An 18,233-nucleotide genomic window follows, 5' to 3' on the forward strand; every position below is an offset into this window, starting at 1 on the left:
ATGCACTTTGCGGGTTTGGACTGGAGTGATGGTTGTTTGCACAGGCAGCTTGGCAGGCAACAATCTTGCGAAAGGTGCTCAGCGCTTAGGACACTTGCCCGCCTGATGCCAACATACTGCTAGGGCAGCACCTTCGAATTCCGAACATCCGTCTAGAAGAAAATTAGTTTGGGGATCCACTGGAGATGGTTGTATGGGGCCGATAAGAAGTGTGCGACCGGATGCATGTTGCTAGGACGCCGCGACTGCAGTCATCTTGACCCATACAGCATGCACGCTGGGCTTTTGTCCTGAGGGAAGCATACTGTTATCATGGACTAGGCCCGGCAGACGTTGCATCTATCTACCTGTGATAGGAGGCTCTTTTGACTACGATGAGACAATATATGCCTGACGGGTCTAAAAGCACGTCAAGAGCGATTGACTGCCTCGCGGCTCCTGAAGCGCTTTTGCATCTCATGCAGCCTTCTATATCTGATACAGAGGGTTCGGGTCCTCCCGTTAGTCCTCTGCTGCACCAGTTGTGAGGTCTCCATCCCTCCCTCCCTCTCGAGCCAACCAGTATGCAAGCAACAGCGGCGTAATTAAACATGGGAGCATGGCATTTTTCACGTGTGGAGCCGGGATGCCTGTCGCCTCCTTGGACTGTCTACAGGCATCGTATATAGACCACGTAGGTCTACATCCCTCCCTTTGCTTCTGTACCTTCATTCTCTTGGTCGATTTGCCTTCAATACAGCCCTCTTCTGGCGTTCACGCCTTTCCGTTCATTCAGTCACTCCTTAGACACTCTGTTACACTACTTTGATAGTAGTGTGCCATTCCTTTGCTCTCTTTTCTTCACATATCGGCATTTCGAAGCGCTTGCGCTATTCCAACGAAACACATTGTTCCCAGTCGACATCGCCCTTTGTATCACATCGTCACACGAAGCGCACAAACGCGCACAAACATGTTTTCCAAGTTTTGGACCATCCTTGCACTTGCTGCTGTCAATGTCAACCTTGTTGTCGCGAAGTCAGTTGTTGCGCATTTCATGCTCGACAACTCCTATGCCTACACTGTAGGACAATGGGAAACCGACATGAAGGCTGCTCAGCAGGCCGGCATTGATGGTTTCTCTCTCAACTGGATCCCTCCGGACTGCAATTCGCCCAGCCGCAAGTGGCAAGTCGACCGCGTCGACGACGCTTTCGAGGCTGCCGAGGACACCGGCTTCAAGCTCATGTTCTCCTTTGACATGAGCTACACGACCTGCAACACCTTCTGGAACACGTCTTACATGACCGACATGATCACCAAACATGCTGGAAGCTCTGCTACCATGCGCTGGAACACCAACATCCTCGTTTCGACCTACGCTGGCGACAAGAACGACGCTTACGGCAATCAGTTCTTCCAGGATCTCAAGGACTCATGCAAGAGCGAAGGACATCCTATCTCTCTGGCTCCCGCTCTCGTCTCATACGCTCAGTCCGCTCAATCCAGTCCCGAACACTCCGCTGCCAAGATGGTCAGCGACTACCCTTCCATTGATGGTTACTTCAATTGGCAAGCGTGGCCTCTCATGGAAGCCAACATGACCTGCACTGCCGACCAGGCTTTCAAGGCTGCTCTCACCAAGAATGGCAAGACCGGACCTTACATCATGGCCGTCTCCCCCTGGCAGTACAAGGATCTCAACAATGGAGTCTCATCTGACTCCTGGGTTGCCTACTCTGACACCCTCTTCGCTCAACGCCTACACACCATCGCCAACAACGAGTTCTCTCCCGACATCATCGAGGTACTTACGTGGAACGATTTCTGCGAGTCTCACTACCTGCGCGATCTTCCCAGCATGACCGACGAGAGTGCCACCGACTATGTCACCTACAGTAACGGCATGGACAACTACGTCGAGGGCATGAACCATGCTCCTTGGCGCGTCATGGCCAAGTACTACCTGAACTGGTGGAAGAACGGCAAGGCTCCCGTCATCACCATGGATCAAGTCGTCTACTGGTACAGAGTCCATCCCAAGGCCGCGACATGTTACGGTGGCTCATCCAGCAAGATCAAGAACCAAGACTACCCCACCGACGCAGTATTCGCCTGGGCGCTGGTCAAGGACAAGGCCACTATCTCTGTCAGCGTAGGCGACAACCAATACTGGGAGTTCGAAGCCGATTCTTCCGGTCCTGCCCTGTCCATGGTCCCCTTCCCTGAGGACCTTGGTAGCAGTGGTACTGCGCCCGAGGTTAGCATCAACAGAAACAACAAGGTCGTGCAATACTCCAAGGGCAGTATGCCGATTACAGCATCTTGCGTAAGTAAACTTCTTCCTCCAATCGAATTTCGCCAATGTTAACAAATCATTCAGAGCTGGAGTAACTTCAACGCCCACGTCGAACTCTGCGGCGAAGGTGTCAACAAGGGTCCTTCTTACTCTTCTTCTTCTTCTTCTTCTTCTTCTTCTTCTTCTTCTTCTTCTTCTTCTTCTTCTTCTTCTTCTTCTTCTTCTTCTTCTTCTTCTTGATCGACACGAACAACATTCGAGATCTGCCGGACAGACTCATACGATACACAAGCCCTTCGATTCTTGATGGTGGAAGGCTTTATGACTGGATGGATTGGGTTGGAAAAGGGAGGATATGGAAGGGGTTGGGGAGGTGGTACGGTACAGGATAACGAGTCACTTTCGCTTCGTAGACGGATCGTGCTTTAGACGAGCCAGCCGATCTTTGTATTCTTGAATGTCAGATTTGTTTCGGAGTTTCTGTTTTATGGATGATAGTGATCTTGGGGGACTCGCACGTGTTGTATACAAAGGGTACAAAGAATGTCCAAGACCAAGCGATGGTGCTAATCCCTCTTTCCTCCAGCAGTGCCAAGTGCATAGCTGCTGGTGCCAGCAGTGTATCCATATCCACCTAGTCTGCCACCTTCCATGCCACCGGTCATCCTGTCTTTTCCATGATTCCTGAGTCTGCGCGGCAATTCGACGCCTCGGAAGTAGACGGTGCAGATGGCGGCTGCGGCTCCAGCGCTCAAGATACAGTAGATCAAGGTACTGGCATAGATATGGCCGCCGACGCCGGACCAGCCCGACGGCAGTTGTTGACCAGAGTACCAACGGATGGAGAAGGTGAAGGGCAGGGCGTCCCCGATGACGATGCGGGCTGGTGGACGGGTGGAGATGGAGTAGGCAGTGGCAGCATCAATGACACCAGGTGAGACGGATTTGGGCGCAGCATGAAGCAGCATGTTGAGATGCGACGAGACGTGCAGATGCGAGAGTTGCAGCGTGCCTGTCAAGGCGATGATCAGGGGAATGTATTCGTCACTCAGACTGCCTTGGCCCTCGACTGAAGCATCTTCTTTCGGCACTCTGTTGGCGAGTGAAGAGTCGGGCATGGGGCGAGTAGGTATGCGACACGTCATGGGGGCATCGTTGTGGACGTAGAACTCGAGTAGGTGGAACATGGGGTCCGAGATGAAGTCGATGGTGCAGTTGATGTCCTTCTCGACACCGAAATATATCTCCAGCGGTCGTCCGGTCTCGTTGCAGACCGGGAAGGGCACGTATTGGAGCTGGCCTGATGCATCCGTGACCTGTCCCATGTGTCAGTTGAGCCCGTCAATGGCGTGTCTGTGTGTTTCTTACATGCTCGCCAGTGTCAGATGTCCTGTTGACTTCACATGGTCAGTAGGATGGCGGCAGATTGACGCATCGTGTACATACGACATGTCACGGGGATAGCATCTCCTGCGCTGTATATCGGCCTCTCGTCGACAAGGGGCTCCTGAGCCGCTGCATTCGCCAAGGCAGTGAAGAAGACGAGACACAGCTGGAACAGTAGCATGATACGCCCGCTCATAATTCCCGTGGAGATCAATCGGCTGAGATGCTGAGAGACAGATCGATTCGTGAGCTGCTGCTGCTGCTGCCGCTTCCCCTTGAAGCCACGCGAACAACATCAAAACGCTTGAGATCTCTACCCCACAATTCTAACCATTCTCAAACTCCTGCCAATTCCAGGACTTTTGCACTCCTGCCGACTTCCGAGAGAATCCAATCAATAGGCATCCATGCTGCATCCGTATCACAGGGTAAGCCTCTGAATGCTTCTGCTGCTATCGCCATTCGAAAGACAACTTGATCGGCTTCAGAGCGTCGTGCACTCTGCGAGAGCCTAGAGGAAGGTTGCGCTTTGAAGCTCTAGAATTGGCGCTCTGTCTCCGGAAGAGCCGCTTTGGGCTGCGTATTCCTCGCGGCGCTCGCTCCATCGGTCCTCTTCCGCCTACCTTTGCAGCCTGACGGTTGGAAACACGAGGGCACGAAGCCTCTTGGTCTTCACAAAGCTTGAAAAGCTCTTCAGCTTCGTTCCAGAAGTCGGTGCGAAAGCATCTAACTTTGTCAGAATGGCGTCCGGGTAATAGCAATCGCGAACCATGTCCCCTGGTCGCCATACCTTCTCCAACGTCTGACCCTGTTTCGGCGAAACCTTTCGAGCACGTCCGTCTCGCCGGCGACTGGCAGCTGGCGGAAGAACTCCAGCCTAAATTATGCACCAATAGCGGCGAAGGTTCATTGCTGGAGCCCCGGACCCGCCCCCATAGTGGGGGCAGCGTGACGGCAGATTCGAGCATGCCCATTACACAAAACCTGTCCCAATTCCCACTGTTGGCGCTTTTGTACTCCCAATTGCTTTTACTCCCTCTGCCTTTTGCCTCCCCTCTCTATCTATACTCTACATAACACACATCATGGTTACCATCACCAAGGCCACGACGAGGGATGTTAGATTCCCTGTGAGTAAACAAGTCTACCCGCATCTTCGAATAGCAATTGACCCGAACCAACCCAGACGTCTCTCGACAAGACTGGTTCCGATGCTATGAACGCTGCTGGCGACTACTCGGCCGCATACTGCATCCTGAACACTGACTCCGAGTTCTCTGGTCATGGCATGGTAAGTCACACCACACCTTCCCCAGCTTCCCCACACATAGATGCTGATCTTTGTTAGACTTTCACAATTGGTCGCGGCAACGAGATTGTTTGCCAGGCCATCTCTCTGCTTGCTGCTCGTGTCGAGGGCAAGAAGCTCGAGGACCTGGTCTCCAACTGGGGTGAGACCTGGAGATACCTCGTCTCAGACAGTCAGCTGAGATGGATTGGTCCCGAGAAGGGTGTCATCCACCTCGCTCTGGGTGCCGTTGTCAACGCCATCTGGGATCTTTGGGCCAAGACATTGAACAAGCCCGTCTGGAGAATCGTTGCCGAGATGTCTCCTGAAGAGTTCGTCTCGTGTATTGACTTCAGATACATCACCGATGCCATCACCAAGGAGGAGGCCATCGAGATGCTGAAGAAGGAGGAGCCCGGCAAGGCTGAGCGTATCAAGCACGCCGAGGCTAACAGAGCTGTACCAGCCTACACCACCAGTGCTGGTTGGTTGGGTTATGGCAAGGACAAGATGAAGGGTCTGTTGCAGGAGACCCTCAATGCTGGCTACAAGCACTTCAAGCTCAAGGTCGGCACCAGTGTCGCCGAGGACAAGGAAAGATTGAGCATCGCCAGAGAGGTCATTGGCTACGACAGAGGCAACTTCCTCATGGTCGACGCCAACCAGGTAAGTAATTGCAGAGGAAAATCATGGGTCAACGAGCTGTGCTGACCTTTCTCGCAACAGGTCTGGTCCGTTCCAGAGGCCATCGAATACATGAAGCAGCTCTCAGAGTTTAAGCCTTGGTTCATTGAAGAGCCCACCAGCCCCGACGACGTCTTCGGCCACAAGGCCATCCGCGAAGCCCTCAAGCCCTACAACATTGGCGTTGCCACCGGTGAGATGTGCCAGAACCGTGTCATCTTCAAGCAGCTCCTGCAACAAGGTGCCATCGATGTCTGCCAGATCGATGCTTGCCGCATGGGTGGTGTCAACGAGGTCCTCGCAGTTCTTCTCATGGCCAAGAAGTTCGGTGTGCCAATCGTTCCTCACTCGGGTGGTGTCGGTCTTCCCGAGTACACCCAACACCTGAGCACCATCGACTACGTCGTCGTCAGTGGCAAGCTTAGCGTCCTCGAGTACGTCGACCACTTACACGAGCACTTCTTCAACCCCAGTGTCATCAAGGACGGTTACTACACTACTCCTCTCGAGCCTGGATACAGTGTCGAGATGAAGCCTGAGAGTATGGATAAATTCGAGTACCCTGGCAAGGAGGGTGTCAGTTGGTGGAAGAGTCAAGAAGCCAGACCTATCCTCGAGGGTGAGAGGATATAGATTTCTGGTCGTATCTTGTGCATAGATTTCCTTGTTAATGACATATAATGGCAGCTGCAAATAAGCATCACAAAACAATATCAATCGAACATCAAGTCCGAATGAGCTCATGTCGCGTGCTTCGTCCTGCATCGCTTTGGCGGATTCTATTCTCCGATCGGGAATAGTTTTCTCCAAGTTCACCTCGCTGAGCCAAGTCACCCTGTCAATGTCCTGCTGCCAGGTTCGCATCGCACTCGAGCTCTATTGATGGTTCACTACGAGTCGACGGCATGAATACCTAAGTTGCCACACACGAGAACATTCCAGAGTCATCTATTACGGATCTAGTATACTGTTGCGCCACCCTCTCGATGCGAATCACACGCATACTTCCTCATAAGTTCAGTAGCCTGGCTCTATTCAAAGGGTTTGGAAAAGCCATATTCGGTGATAGAACAACGACAGGCGACACAATCACTACACAACATATCACAGCACGAGAATCAAAGCGCAAACGATGTAATGCGTATGTATTGGTGAGGTATTCATTCGTCGTGAAGTCGTAATGTCGTCGGCGACCATAACAAGGTTTGCTGTTGGTACCACCCTGTCCGAATTCGGTAGATCGCCAGAACTCTCAGCTGGCACTCCTTCGGCTTTGGGAACTGCCAGCAGCCAGATATCGAGCTGTGCAACGCGCGTCCGTATGGTCTGCGTGTCTTCATCCTTGCTCGTTGGTAGCCATGGTATAAGGCGCGTCCATGGCCTGTACCTCATGCGGATTCCAACTCTTCATGACCTCGGAGACGCCTTCGCGACTGTTGGCCCTCGTACTTGTCGTGGCTGTCGGGGTGGTATTTGCTGGCTGTGGACGGAGTTCCTGTGTAGCCGCTACAGCAGACTCATGTGATTGTTTTGGTGTCTCTGATTCCGTTGCTTCCGGCGGTTGACTCGACGACGGCTTGTCTGTAGCAGCATCGCGACGAGGTCGACCTTTCCTCGGCTTTGTTCGTGCAAAGACAATCAACTCTTCTATGCTCGTCCGGTCGATGCCGGCTTTGTGTGCTCGAGAAGCCATTTGACGGACTGCGGCTTTGGATACGCCTGTTCGTGTTTCCACCTCGCTGTGGGAGGCTTTGAAGATGAGAAACATGATCAAAGCGGCGGCACGCTTCTCATCGCTGTATTCGGATCCTCGAGGCATAATGTGTGTTTCTTAAAAGTAGGTGTTAGTGGATGGCATTGGAACGGCTGCAGGATCGCGATTGAAACCTTGGTACAGCTGGACGCATTTGAGAGATTGATAATGCGCATGACGGTTCCAGGCTTCATCGAAAGGGGTTGTGGTCTAGTGGTATGACATCTTCTTAGCATTGCTCTTTGAGCATTACTGAGTGGAGAAGGTTCTGGGTTCGATTCCCAGCTACTCCATTTTTGCACGTTGAGAGGAAGCGGAGATGAAACATGATGTTTTGCTGTGAGGTGGCGGGCTTCTCCAAGCATGTTGCTTGATTTGACGTTGGCCTCGAGAGTGCCAATATTGTTGTTTTGGAAAACAAGATTTCGCCGAAAGCAGGAGTGAGTCACGGGTCGGGATCGGATAACAAGAGAGATAAAGATTGGCGATCGACGGCACTAGGGCGTGGGCGTCTGCGGGGAATACGATTGGTCAGTGGCGACAAGTGCGATCAATGATGATGGTTGCGTCTCCTTGTCTGGTGCCCCTCTTCCTCCTACACCCACCTCACTCTCGCTCATCCTCTTGTCAAGACGCACCTCGCTCATCGGCGCACTCCCACTATGGCCATCTCGCACGACCCCGTCACGGCAGCACCCACAGGTATCGACATTGAAGCATGGACGGTTGAACAGGCAGCCGAGGCGCTGCAGGCGACTGCCATCTCGACGCCGACCCCTCCAAGACCCCGCGCCAGTGTCACGATTGAGATTCCACTCGACGACGATGCTCTCGCCGCTGCAAATGCCATGGCCACGGCCAAGCCACGATCAAAGCAAGAAGTCCACACTGTTTACAAGAGACAAGTGCCGGTTCGCCGTGACAGCTTGAACCGTCGCGAAGCCGTGCTCAAGGGCAAGGAGGGCAGTCGCCGAAGACAGCGATGGGAGAACGATCGTTTGCTCAGCAACCCATACGCTCAACCTCCTCTTCCCAGCGATTGGGAAGTTCGTCCTACCTACCCTATCCACAACGTTCCCTACTTCCTCGCCCCGCTGTGGGATGCCGAGTACAAGGCCAAGGCGCAAGCCAAGGTCACTCCTCGCCGGTCAAACAACGTCGGCGATACCCGCGCACACGGCTCAAAGGAGGAGCAAGCAGCGGCTCGAGTCCCGCGTGAGATTCGTGCAAAGTTGAAGAAGAGCCGTGGTGCCAAGAACATGCTGCAAGATCTCGAAGAGGAGGTTAGAAGCTTCGTACAACAGTGGTCATCCAAGGAGCGTCAGATGGCTGAAGACGGCTTGATCGATGGTGACAGCGAAGATGAGGAGATCGTTTTCGTCGGCCGCAATGGCACCATGAGCGACGACCGTAAGCGCTCAAAGAGCGTTGTCAGCGATGACAGCAGCAGTACGGCGAGCATCAGCAGCGAGGATCTAGCAAAGGAGCGCATGATCCTTGAAACCCTCGTTGATGATCGCAGCGCTGCATTTGGGTACGTATATGATGTGGGCTTCCGCATTGACAGTAATTTGCTAACAATCACTAGACGCTGGCTTGTACATTCCATCGCAACCTACTACGGTTTAGAGACGTGGTCAGTCACGAAGGACAGTCCAGCACGCCGCGAGGCTTATATTGGTCTGAAGCATAAGGCTGCACCGGCGTTCTCCGAGCTGCCACGACCTCTCTACGTCCTCGTGTAGACACGTTAGACGTTTGATAAATTTCTTGTTGATATATTCATTACATCGGAATAGACATCCGTATGCGGTTATGCTCCGCTAGAACGAAACATTTGTTGAGCTGCATGGACCTCCAGTCTTCCACTTAGCTCGATGACATCTTTTTGTTTCGTGACCGATCTTGATCAGTGAGTCCAGCCGTTTCCTTGGTACTCCATTGCCTGTTGTTTCATCGCAGTTTGTTGCATGTTCTTGAGACTTGACTGCTTCCATATTCTGCGTTCATTCTTGTCTGGTACTTCGTCGCTGCAACATCCAAAACTCCTCATTAAGCTGGCGACGACACTTGATATGCTGAGATGGCTTGTAAGAACGTACATCCAAGCTTCTGCGAGTAGCTGAGAGGTCACGACAGACCTGAGGCGCCAGGGCGCTTGCAGAAAACCCTTTGCTTCATCTCAAATTTTGGAGACGAAGCACTCTGAATGTATATCTGGGAGCGAAGCGAAGACGGGCGAGCGCTTACCCGGAGACAATGCGAGCAAGAAGGAATGGTAATGTCTTCTTGGAGCAAGCTGGAGACAATATTGAGCTACAGGTATGCGGGATAAGAGCATGTCGTTGTCATGTCGGAGGACGGGCTGGCCGAAGGATGTAGGTATCAGGTAATCAGGTAATCCGTACCATCTATCGCAATGCCATTACTGCGACAGTATGCGATCCCAAAAAAAACGACAAAGAACCGGCTTTCTCTCGCGAGCTCGCACCGACGAGGCGGTCCCATGACACCAGCTATCGATCGGACACACATCTCCAGAAGCGCAAGGACATCGCATTCTCTCCAACAAATTCTTCTCCAACGCCCAGCTCTTAGAGCCAGCCACGTCAATGAAAAAAAGATATGGTTGGCGACGATCTCAAGGAAAAAGGAGAAACAAAGTCCTTTCCACCGCAGCCGCTAGAGATCAATGCAACCACGGCTTCTCTGTAAACGCACTTGGGAGGTATCGCTGCAGCAATGGTTCCCAGACGATCAACGGTTCCAAAAGGTATGTTCAGACTACAATGTGCCTTGCGGCACATGTAAGTGTGGTATGAAGAGGAGGAAAGGAGGATGGAAAGGAAGAGGGGGATTTTATAGATAGAGCGAAACGTCGGAGCTGGCAGCGAGGTTATGTAAGCAGGTCTTGTCAGCTGGTCTGCTGCCTGCTTCGGGGTTTGAGGGAGATGGTTGTGGTGAGTTGGTTTGGTAGGACTTCCCGAAACGTGCTCAGGAGGTCACGAGCTTTCTCGTTCTGTCCGATTCGGCACGCATGGCAACTTTTGGATCCGGCACACGAAGGATCAAGACGATACAGAAGGCGAAACTCACGACGAGCGGACGGATTGGACAGGACACGGCCTCCAGGCAAAAAGAATAAGAGATATACGCTTCTGGTGCCCTCGCCGGAGAGCACAGACAAATAGTCTTCGAAGAAGGTGTCTCTTTTGATTGATCGATCCTGATCCAGGATGTCATAGAGCCGTATATACCAAAGACTGAAGAATGCCGTCAAGCACTCTCCGAGGTCTATCATGATGCTTGATCATAATCTCTAGACGTGCCTTCCTCTATACTTCTATACGCATTCCGAACCAGACTCAGTCCTCCTTCTTCATCCTATGATTCCTCTCCCTCCACAATTTAACACCATTGTCAATCTCCTTTCTCGAAACACCGTCCCTAACCAATTTCATCACAACCCCCAGTGTCTCTACATTTTTATTCCTTGATTCGTCATCAAAGAAGAGCATTTCTTCGTATGGGATATTCGTGTTCTTGTGTATGCGAGAGAAATGTGTCTTCTTGTCGCCGGGGTAGATCTGCAAATCGTCGAAGATGTGAAGAGCTTTTGGTGATGTAGAGGACGAGGGAGAGGTCGGGAGGAGGAGGTAGGAGAGCATTTCGCGGGCTAGTTCGGGGGCACCGGTTCGTGATGCGGCGCAGAGGGTGATGTCCTTTTCTTTGATCTGTTGAGGTGTATTAGCTACTGTCTACAAGACGGTTCGATGTATGGGAGGCACATGCAGAGACAAGAATACCAGCGACATCTGGATAGAAGCCGTACGAGTCGTTGTAGCGGTCCTTGACGACCAAACCATCCTTGGTGGGCTTGAGTGGGCCAGTAACATGAGTGTCTACCCAGAAAGGCCAGAGAGTGTAATCGAGGTCAAAGACCATGACTTGCGGTAGTGGAAGTCCATCGCTGAATGTCGAGGGTGCCTCTACCTCCGAGGCCGGTGCAGTGACGGTCGTTGTGTCGTCGCCTGTTTCGACTGTCTTGTATGATTTGCGGACCATGATTACGACTGCTAAGATGACTGCTGCGATCAACAGATTGAGTATTCTGCTTCTGGAACGTATCGTGATGGTTTGCTGCCAACTGTTTCTCGCCGCCGAAAGACGATAAAACTACGTCATACCGCGATAAGCATGTGATAATTCTCATATCTATCAAACTCGACTGCTTCCATTTCCTACACATTTACGACCATGTCAGAGACTGTAGAATTCGTGTGTTTATCAAACGAATGACTTCATGTTTGTCTACTACGTGACTTGGTTTTCTTCGATATCATTTTCGGTTCTTGTGCCAGCAAGCTCGTGGTTTGTGGACCTCGTCCACTCCATTCCTCTGTCTCACTGTCCCTCTGTACCTCTGCCACGTTCTACGGACTTCAATACTCAACGCACTCGGCGCCCGAAAGGAGCATGAGGAGCTGAGAACTCTCGTCCTTCATTCTCCAATCGTACTCTCGTCTCAGCGTCTCCCTCTTCTGGCCCCATGTGTATGCCTTTCTCTGCTTGTCCACACCAAGCAGACTGAGATCAATAGGACTCATGTATAGTCTGAGGATCTGGAGATTGACAGTAAGAGGAAGATGGCAACGCAGGCTGACATCCCTGTAGCCGTCACTCTCGCCTCTGTGGTAAGCTCTCAGCTTGGCAATTCTGTGCTCCTGGTATCGCGCGTAGTCCTCGGAACAGACCTTTTTCTTGACAGCGTCTCCGCGAACTTGTGTGCTGTCTGAATCATGTCCTTCTAAACCAGCAAACTGACTGTGAGAAGAGCTTTTGGTTCTGAGAATTTTGGTGTTGGGCTTGTTGGTCAAGGGCGAAGCCTGATTGTTACAGTCTGATGTGGCTGGTTCCGGGTTCATGGAATCGGCGGGCGAAGTAGTCATGAGAGTGGCGGCGTATGAGCGCTTGGCTACACCGGCTTCAAAGTCCACTGGGTCCTCATGATGCGAGAGCGCACTGAGGGAGTTGCTGAGACGGTCTTCATCGGCGTCGGGTGTGCCAATCATCTGGTCGTCGACTTGCGCAACATGACCGTTGCCGTCCAGAACAGGCTCAACAATCTCACAGAGAATCTCCGGCTCAGGCTTGACAGCCTTGTATCTCTCAAACACAGGTGCCAGAAGGAAGACCTTGCGAGAAGCGATGATGACGGCCAGGGATGCGCGCCACAGGTCGACACTTTCGCAACCAGTGTGCACGATAGTATTACGCTGGACCTTTCTGCGAGCACTGTTGGTGTCAGACTTGTCGTAGATACTGTACTCGGTAGAGTGTATCAAACGGAGACTTGGGCGGCGTAGACTGGCAGTGGATATCCTTCTAGGAGACGAGGCATCATTTGCGTCCGGCACGCTTGCCGATATGTAGGAGCTAGTGATGCTGTCCGAATCTCCCAGAAGCGTCTTCATCCTTGACTTCTCGGCACACTGGAGTAAGTGGAGACCATCTTTGGACAACGACTTCACATTGTTGTCCCAATTGACGCCCTTGGTGTTGGCATCCTGACGGTAGGTGGCAATAGAAGATGTGGCTTCAGTCGCATTGTTTTCAGTGACTAGCTGGATAGGGTAGTAGTGCTGTTCCAGAACGTTGGACAGGAAGAGAGCACCTGTGTCGTCTAAACCGACATTGCGCAAAGTCAGGTATGGAATGGAACGAAGACCGCAGCGGTATTTGAGTATCCAGGTATCGGCAAGAGTCTTTCCGTTGGCACATCTCGGAAGGTCAGGGTCTTCAGCATTTGCGATCAGGTTGCCGTCGTAGCTGCTGTGGCTGAGTATCGAGCAGCTGTCCGGCAAGGTTATGAACGACTGGTTGCCCATGGCAGGTAAAGGCTCCACAGGGGGCTCGCGTGCATATACGCGGGCCAGAACTTCGAAGGCTCGAGATCCGAGTGATGGGTTGTCGCTGAGGTCGAGTCTTCGTAGGGTCATGCAGCAGCGGAAGGATTGAAGGAACAGCTGCCACTGTTCAACCTCCAGGGCCGTCGACACGCGGAAGTTGTTTCCAGACAAGTCGAGGGTTTGTAAGGTGTAGCAAGAAGCCCGGATGATAGGTGCGAGTCGAGCGAGGGAAATTGTGGTGAGATCGTTGTGGGTGAGGTTGAGATCGACCAAAGCCAAGTCTCGGCATGTCCTCAGAGCGTTCTGCAGGCCGTCGGCGAGGTGAGCAAAGCCATCATCGGTCAAGGCCTTGCTAGGAACCTTCAGATCAAGTTTGTGGATTGGAACTTCCTTCAGGCCGTTGTCGCAGTCGTCACGATCTCTGTCTTTGATCTTGAGCCGATCCTTCTTGGGGAGGCGTGAGGTGGAGGCGGCTAGCTTGAAATGCAACCTGGCCGGTGGAGCATTCAGTTTGATAGCCTCGCGCTGCTTCTTGTCTGCTCGCTTCTCAAGGTCTGACGCGATTGATTTGCCCAATTTCGGGCCTGAAGATGTGCGCTGGGACGCGTTATGTCAGCGCAGAACTTTTGTGTTCCCGCAAGCAGTAGCACTTACACCAGTATAGTCGAATTTGTTGGATTTGACCATTGTGTGTTGAAGTCATTCGAGATTGCACGATGGTTGAGCAATCTACTTGTACTGAACAAGTTGTGTGTAATGGGAAGGGCGGCGTCGGGTGGTTTGGGTATAAACGAAGCTGCGCAAACAAGACGTGGAAACAACAAGTCCATCGCGGGATTCGTTTGGGTACCTCCGTGACCGTCCATGTCCTTCTGTAACTGAATAGGAAACGCGTATCGAAGAAAATGGATTCGGACAGCCTTCTCGTGTGTTGCACCTGCCATTTGTCGCGCCGCGCTGAGTTGCGCTCACCGTGCTCATATCTCTCTGGCACCTAGTATACCTCTCGGTCTGACTAGACTTACAAGTGGAAACGTGTGTCTCCGTCACTTCTACATGCAAGAATGCGTAGCCTACCTGAGCTGGCAATCTCTTGACCGCCGTCATGCTAGACAAACAGCCTCGGGTCTCACTCGGGAATGCGCATGCATGATTGGACCAGCTTTACAGTCCGAGTGGTATGCTCTGCACATTAAACTGCACGATAAGCTCAACATCATGGCCGAAGATTGAGTCAACAACGGAACGGTGGGATCTCGAGTGGCAAGGTTGCGAGCTGAGGAGCTTTCGTGGTTTGAGTCGTGAAGTCGAGAAGTTCAAATTTCGGCAACATCCACATCCCGCCGCACGTGTCACTCCTTCCATCGCAGAACATGCTTCTGCAACCCCTTCAATAATCATCGTCGTATTACTCTGACAAGGGTGTTCGATCATGTCTGGCTCGGGTAGCGTTCGTCGCCAGGCCTCAGCTATTGCCAGTCCCAAGCCGCCATGCACAATACACCCATCCGCTATCATCTCCGACAAGGCCGTGATTGTCGGCACTCATCCCATTTCGATTGGCGAGAATGTTGTGCTGCACCCTTTTGCAAAAATCACATCCAATACCGGAGCCGTACGTATTGGGAAGAACTGTGTTGTTGGCGACCGTGCTACGGTAGGCTTGAGTGACAGCCCTGGAAGCTATGCTGGAACCACTGTCGAGCTTGAGGACGGTGTCAGTGTTGAGAGCGGATCAACTGTACAAGCTGAGAAGGTAGGCGCTGGCAGTACGATAGAGGCCAACTCAACTCTAGGTCCCGGCGTAGTGATAGGAATGGTGAGCATCACCCCCATGCAACCTATCATGCGTGAGTACTGTACTGACTTCGGAAGTATAGTTTTGCAAAATCACAGCGTCTTCACGTATTCAATCAGAAACTCTGCCAGATTTCACCGTCGTCTACGGCGAAAACGCTAGACGTATAGACACGACTACAAAGACTCGATCAGATGTCAGAGATCTCAAAGTCAAGGGTCAATTGATGCATATCGAGACCCTGAAACGTTTGGTACCCAGCAACACCATGAAGTGGCTGTCTTGAACGGTGTGACTCGTAGCTGGGACCGTGTTCGGAGGATATCGACACGCCGAAAAAGCTGTTGCGATCTCTACAGATGAAGTACTGCAGGATCGGGACTGTCGAGCGGCTAGTCAAAGTAACAACAGTGCTTCCAGCCTTCCGACCAAAACGCGTCAGAAGTTTGGCTACGTCATGGAAAACGATCTCACCAAGACCGATTAAAGTCTTCCTACTCAGCTCGGACGTTATTCTCAAGATAATGTTCAGCCTCTCAATACTCCGACGAAGCAGATTCTCAGTACAAACACGAGCCATCATGTCACAAAAACTTTCGTATTCCGCTGCAGCAGGCTCCGCAGATATCCCAAAGCCACAACCACACCCAAACAGTCCCATTGGAAAACACTCGACTGCAAACCAGCAACAACATGCTTCTGGCGAACAGCAAGGAAACACCCATGGCAGATCAACCCATAAGCGAAACACCTCTCCCTCGCATGTCCCAAAGACGCAATCATCCGAAGAAGCAGTCTACGTCCTGACCCTTCTGACCGACGCAAAACACCACCGCACTCTGACCGAGACACGAAAGAAGTACTTCCCACCTCGTTTGAACAGACTGGAAGCCCACATAACTCTCTTCCACGCCCTGCCCGGCAGTCTCCTGGAAGAAAAAATCAAGCCAACACTAAGAGAAGTGTCGAGCAATACCACACAGTTCCACCTTTTGGCCGCCACGCCATTCCGTTTGAACAAGGGTATTGCAATTGGGTTGCCAAAGTCTTCGGGTGGTGATGATGCCAGACAGGTGCATCAGCAGTTGAAGTTCGCTTGGGAGGACTTTCTGAGTCGTCAGGATGCGGGTGGGTTTGCTGCTCACTACACCATTATGAACAAGGTGGATGACGAGAAGGAGGTGCAAAAGGCATTTGAGCAGGTTCAAGAGGAGTGGAAAGGATGTCACGGTACCGTGCTTGGCCTGTCGCTGTTCAAGTACGACCGCGGAAACTGGGTGCATGACGAGGACTTCAAGTTTGCGCCGAGTCAGTAGATCTGAGAGAAGACAGTCCAAAATCTTGAATGACCTAACGTCTATAATTTGTTGTAATTATTCGTATCTAAAAGGATCCTCTTCCGAAGAGAGAACGGACCAATGTAAGTCCTGGTTTTTGAAATGTTTTCGTGTACCCATAAATTTAATTGACTCTGCGCTTTTACAGAATGGAGCCAATACCGAAAGTCTGCTTCATCGAGCGGACATAGTAGTTTTCCCAGTTGCGCTTGGTAGCCTCCTCCTCGCCAACGGGCACACCAGTCCAGTCGACGCGCATGATGGTAACGGAATCGACATTGTTCTGCTCAAAGGCAATGTTCAAGGTACTGAAGTGGCCTTGGGGCCACTGGGCAAGACGCCACTTTTGAACAATCTTTGTAGGCTCCGTGAGCTCGACGTACTCTCCACTGACGTTTCCACCAAAGATCTCAAACTTGCCGCCGGGTCTGGCGCCCTCGAAGACTTTCGGAGGTGCGCGGGTGAAGGCAGCGATGCGTTGAGGGTCGGTGAGGATTTGGTAGAGCATGGGAGCGTCGCAACGGAACTCTTGCTGATCGCTGAGGCTGGTCACGTTGACAGACTTGCCGTTTGACTCAGAGGTCGAGGTCGCGGTTTTGGAGTCGTCGCTTGATTTGTTGACGGAGGAGCTCGAGTAGACCTTGGCGGGCGTGAAGGCAGGTTTGTGGCCAGCGGCGTGCTGGATGTCTTTGCCGTGAGCCTCCATCAGCGCGTGGCCCAATTGTTGGAATCTAGCGCGGAGTTGGGTAGTGATTTGCGATCGAACGAGGTCCTTGACAGCGGTCTTTGAGGAAGATTCCGAGTACATCTCAATCTCGAACTAGAGAGGCATCAGCAAAGAGCGTAACTCAGACATCATGATGTGTTACGCACAACGTACTCATCCTCCTCGGTGTCGTGTGCGACCTCGGGGATGGTAATGGTTCCGCTGACATCTTCGTCGTCCTTTGTCTTGCCGGTGTACTCGAGTTGCAACTTCAGATCGAAGATGGTAATGACCTTGCCCTTGCGTTGTGCGACCTCGACATCACCGTCCTGGCTCAGCAGCTTTGAGATCTCGGCCGACGCGCCATCCTTCTCTGCCTTGATGCCCACGAGGTCCTTCTCCAGATATTCCTTGGTCCAGCCCGAGACATCCTTGTTGACCCAGTGCCAGTTGTTTGGGTTGTGGAGAACCATGATGGCGGTGTGATTGAAAAGGTGCGAGGTGAGACGTGGTTATGCGCGGCTATAGCGATTGGATCAGTCAAAGTGTGCCAATCTCAGAAACTGACATGCAGGATGTGTGTAGAGGTGGATTCAGAGATAGGGACAGTGTCCCCCAAGCTATTCCGCAGCAAAAAGAGTACAAGTCTTTCTAGGACTGGTGCCAGCTGGTGTCTCATCATACAAAAGTGATGTGGAGGGGTAGATTGGAAGTTGAAACACTTACCGTGCGTGGGTCTCAGTTGCTGGAAGAGAGCGAGGGGAGTAAGATGTCGGTCGATGATTAAGTAGAAAGAGAGCACACGAGGTATTATAGATGATGGTCAAGCGGAGGTAGACGAAATATTGTTGGAGAATCATCTAGAACCGGAGAGCTTCGGTCTTGGCGGAAGCCGGCAGCGACCATCAAGAGCCGCGATCAATGTTGATGCTCGGAACGCATTTCTAGTAAAAAGGGACCTTGTAGTAAAAGTCACCGACACAAAGGATCTGGCAGGATATCTCTCGTTACAGCCGATATTGCAAACGAGGACAGACGGCATTGATTTAAAGCACGGGATTTCACATAAACACCTCAAAGCAACATCTCAAATA

General features: G+C 52.0%; 11 protein-coding genes across 11 annotated transcripts; 5 read left to right on the top strand and 6 right to left on the bottom strand.

Annotated features, from left to right (window-relative positions):
• The first annotated feature begins 772 nt into the window (after positions 1–772).
• Positions 773–2,609, top strand: AUEXF2481DRAFT_282957 (glycoside hydrolase family 71 protein). The gene is made up of 2 exons (XM_013487584.1): positions 773–2,308; positions 2,365–2,609. Exons 1-2 carry the CDS (start codon positions 953–955, stop codon positions 2,371–2,373), a joined length of 1,365 nt encoding a protein of 454 aa, XP_013343038.1. The 5' UTR covers positions 773–952; the 3' UTR covers positions 2,374–2,609.
• On the bottom strand, positions 2,547–3,939 carry AUEXF2481DRAFT_41123 (uncharacterized protein). Its single transcript, XM_013487456.1, has 3 exons — positions 3,725–3,939; positions 3,647–3,675; positions 2,547–3,594 (listed from the first exon to the last, which is right to left on the bottom strand). Exons 1-3 carry the CDS (start codon positions 3,858–3,860, stop codon positions 2,845–2,847), a joined length of 915 nt encoding a protein of 304 aa, XP_013342910.1. The 5' UTR covers positions 3,861–3,939; the 3' UTR covers positions 2,547–2,844.
• A 49-nt stretch (positions 3,940–3,988) lies between these two features.
• On the bottom strand, positions 3,989–4,801 carry AUEXF2481DRAFT_283029 (uncharacterized protein). Its single transcript, XM_013487585.1, has 2 exons — positions 4,396–4,801; positions 3,989–4,344 (listed from the first exon to the last, which is right to left on the bottom strand). The coding sequence occupies exons 1-2, from the start codon at positions 4,636–4,638 to the stop codon at positions 4,117–4,119; spliced, it is 471 nt and encodes a 156-aa protein (XP_013343039.1). The 5' UTR covers positions 4,639–4,801; the 3' UTR covers positions 3,989–4,116.
• AUEXF2481DRAFT_66346 (uncharacterized protein) lies at positions 4,750–6,269 on the top strand (the record flags this gene model as incomplete). The annotated part of the gene is made up of 4 exons (XM_013487475.1): positions 4,750–4,794; positions 4,851–4,955; positions 5,013–5,618; positions 5,679–6,269. 4 exons carry the CDS (start codon positions 4,750–4,752, stop codon positions 6,267–6,269), a joined length of 1,347 nt encoding a protein of 448 aa, XP_013342929.1.
• Positions 6,270–6,588: 319 nt separating this feature from the next.
• On the bottom strand, positions 6,589–7,769 carry AUEXF2481DRAFT_41127 (uncharacterized protein). Its single transcript, XM_013487457.1, has one exon. The coding sequence runs from the start codon at positions 7,453–7,455 to the stop codon at positions 6,973–6,975; it is 483 nt and encodes a 160-aa protein (XP_013342911.1). The 5' UTR covers positions 7,456–7,769; the 3' UTR covers positions 6,589–6,972.
• Positions 7,770–8,051: 282 nt separating this feature from the next.
• Positions 8,052–9,134, top strand: AUEXF2481DRAFT_6017 (uncharacterized protein; the record flags this gene model as incomplete). The annotated part of the gene is made up of 2 exons (XM_013487349.1): positions 8,052–8,923; positions 8,978–9,134. 2 exons carry the CDS (start codon positions 8,052–8,054, stop codon positions 9,132–9,134), a joined length of 1,029 nt encoding a protein of 342 aa, XP_013342803.1.
• A 1,213-nt stretch (positions 9,135–10,347) lies between these two features.
• On the bottom strand, positions 10,348–11,528 carry AUEXF2481DRAFT_41130 (uncharacterized protein). The gene is made up of 2 exons (XM_013487458.1): positions 11,182–11,528; positions 10,348–11,123 (listed from the first exon to the last, which is right to left on the bottom strand). The coding sequence occupies exons 1-2, from the start codon at positions 11,452–11,454 to the stop codon at positions 10,755–10,757; spliced, it is 642 nt and encodes a 213-aa protein (XP_013342912.1). The 5' UTR covers positions 11,455–11,528; the 3' UTR covers positions 10,348–10,754.
• Positions 11,529–11,588: 60 nt separating this feature from the next.
• AUEXF2481DRAFT_80764 (uncharacterized protein) lies at positions 11,589–13,985 on the bottom strand (the record flags this gene model as incomplete). The annotated part of the gene is made up of 2 exons (XM_013487519.1): positions 11,589–13,895; positions 13,953–13,985. The coding sequence occupies 2 exons, from the start codon at positions 13,983–13,985 to the stop codon at positions 11,832–11,834; spliced, it is 2,097 nt and encodes a 698-aa protein (XP_013342973.1). The 3' UTR covers positions 11,589–11,831.
• A 745-nt stretch (positions 13,986–14,730) lies between these two features.
• AUEXF2481DRAFT_6020 (uncharacterized protein) lies at positions 14,731–15,382 on the top strand (the record flags this gene model as incomplete). The annotated part of the gene is made up of 2 exons (XM_013487350.1): positions 14,731–15,117; positions 15,179–15,382. The coding sequence occupies 2 exons, from the start codon at positions 14,731–14,733 to the stop codon at positions 15,380–15,382; spliced, it is 591 nt and encodes a 196-aa protein (XP_013342804.1).
• On the top strand, positions 15,106–16,494 carry AUEXF2481DRAFT_283183 (uncharacterized protein). The gene is made up of 2 exons (XM_013487586.1): positions 15,106–15,117; positions 15,179–16,494. Exon 2 carries the CDS (start codon positions 15,456–15,458, stop codon positions 16,410–16,412), a length of 957 nt encoding a protein of 318 aa, XP_013343040.1. The 5' UTR covers positions 15,106–15,117; positions 15,179–15,455; the 3' UTR covers positions 16,413–16,494.
• AUEXF2481DRAFT_283325 (uncharacterized protein) lies at positions 16,494–17,906 on the bottom strand. The gene is made up of 2 exons (XM_013487587.1): positions 17,310–17,906; positions 16,494–17,253 (listed from the first exon to the last, which is right to left on the bottom strand). Exons 1-2 carry the CDS (start codon positions 17,610–17,612, stop codon positions 16,576–16,578), a joined length of 981 nt encoding a protein of 326 aa, XP_013343041.1. The 5' UTR covers positions 17,613–17,906; the 3' UTR covers positions 16,494–16,575.
• Between the last annotated feature and the right edge of the window lie 327 nt (positions 17,907–18,233).

The sequence above is a fragment of the Aureobasidium subglaciale genome (genome assembly GCF_000721755.1).
Source record: "Aureobasidium subglaciale EXF-2481 unplaced genomic scaffold scaffold_13, whole genome shotgun sequence".
In the NCBI taxonomy this organism is placed as follows: domain Eukaryota; kingdom Fungi; phylum Ascomycota; class Dothideomycetes; order Dothideales; family Saccotheciaceae; genus Aureobasidium; species Aureobasidium subglaciale.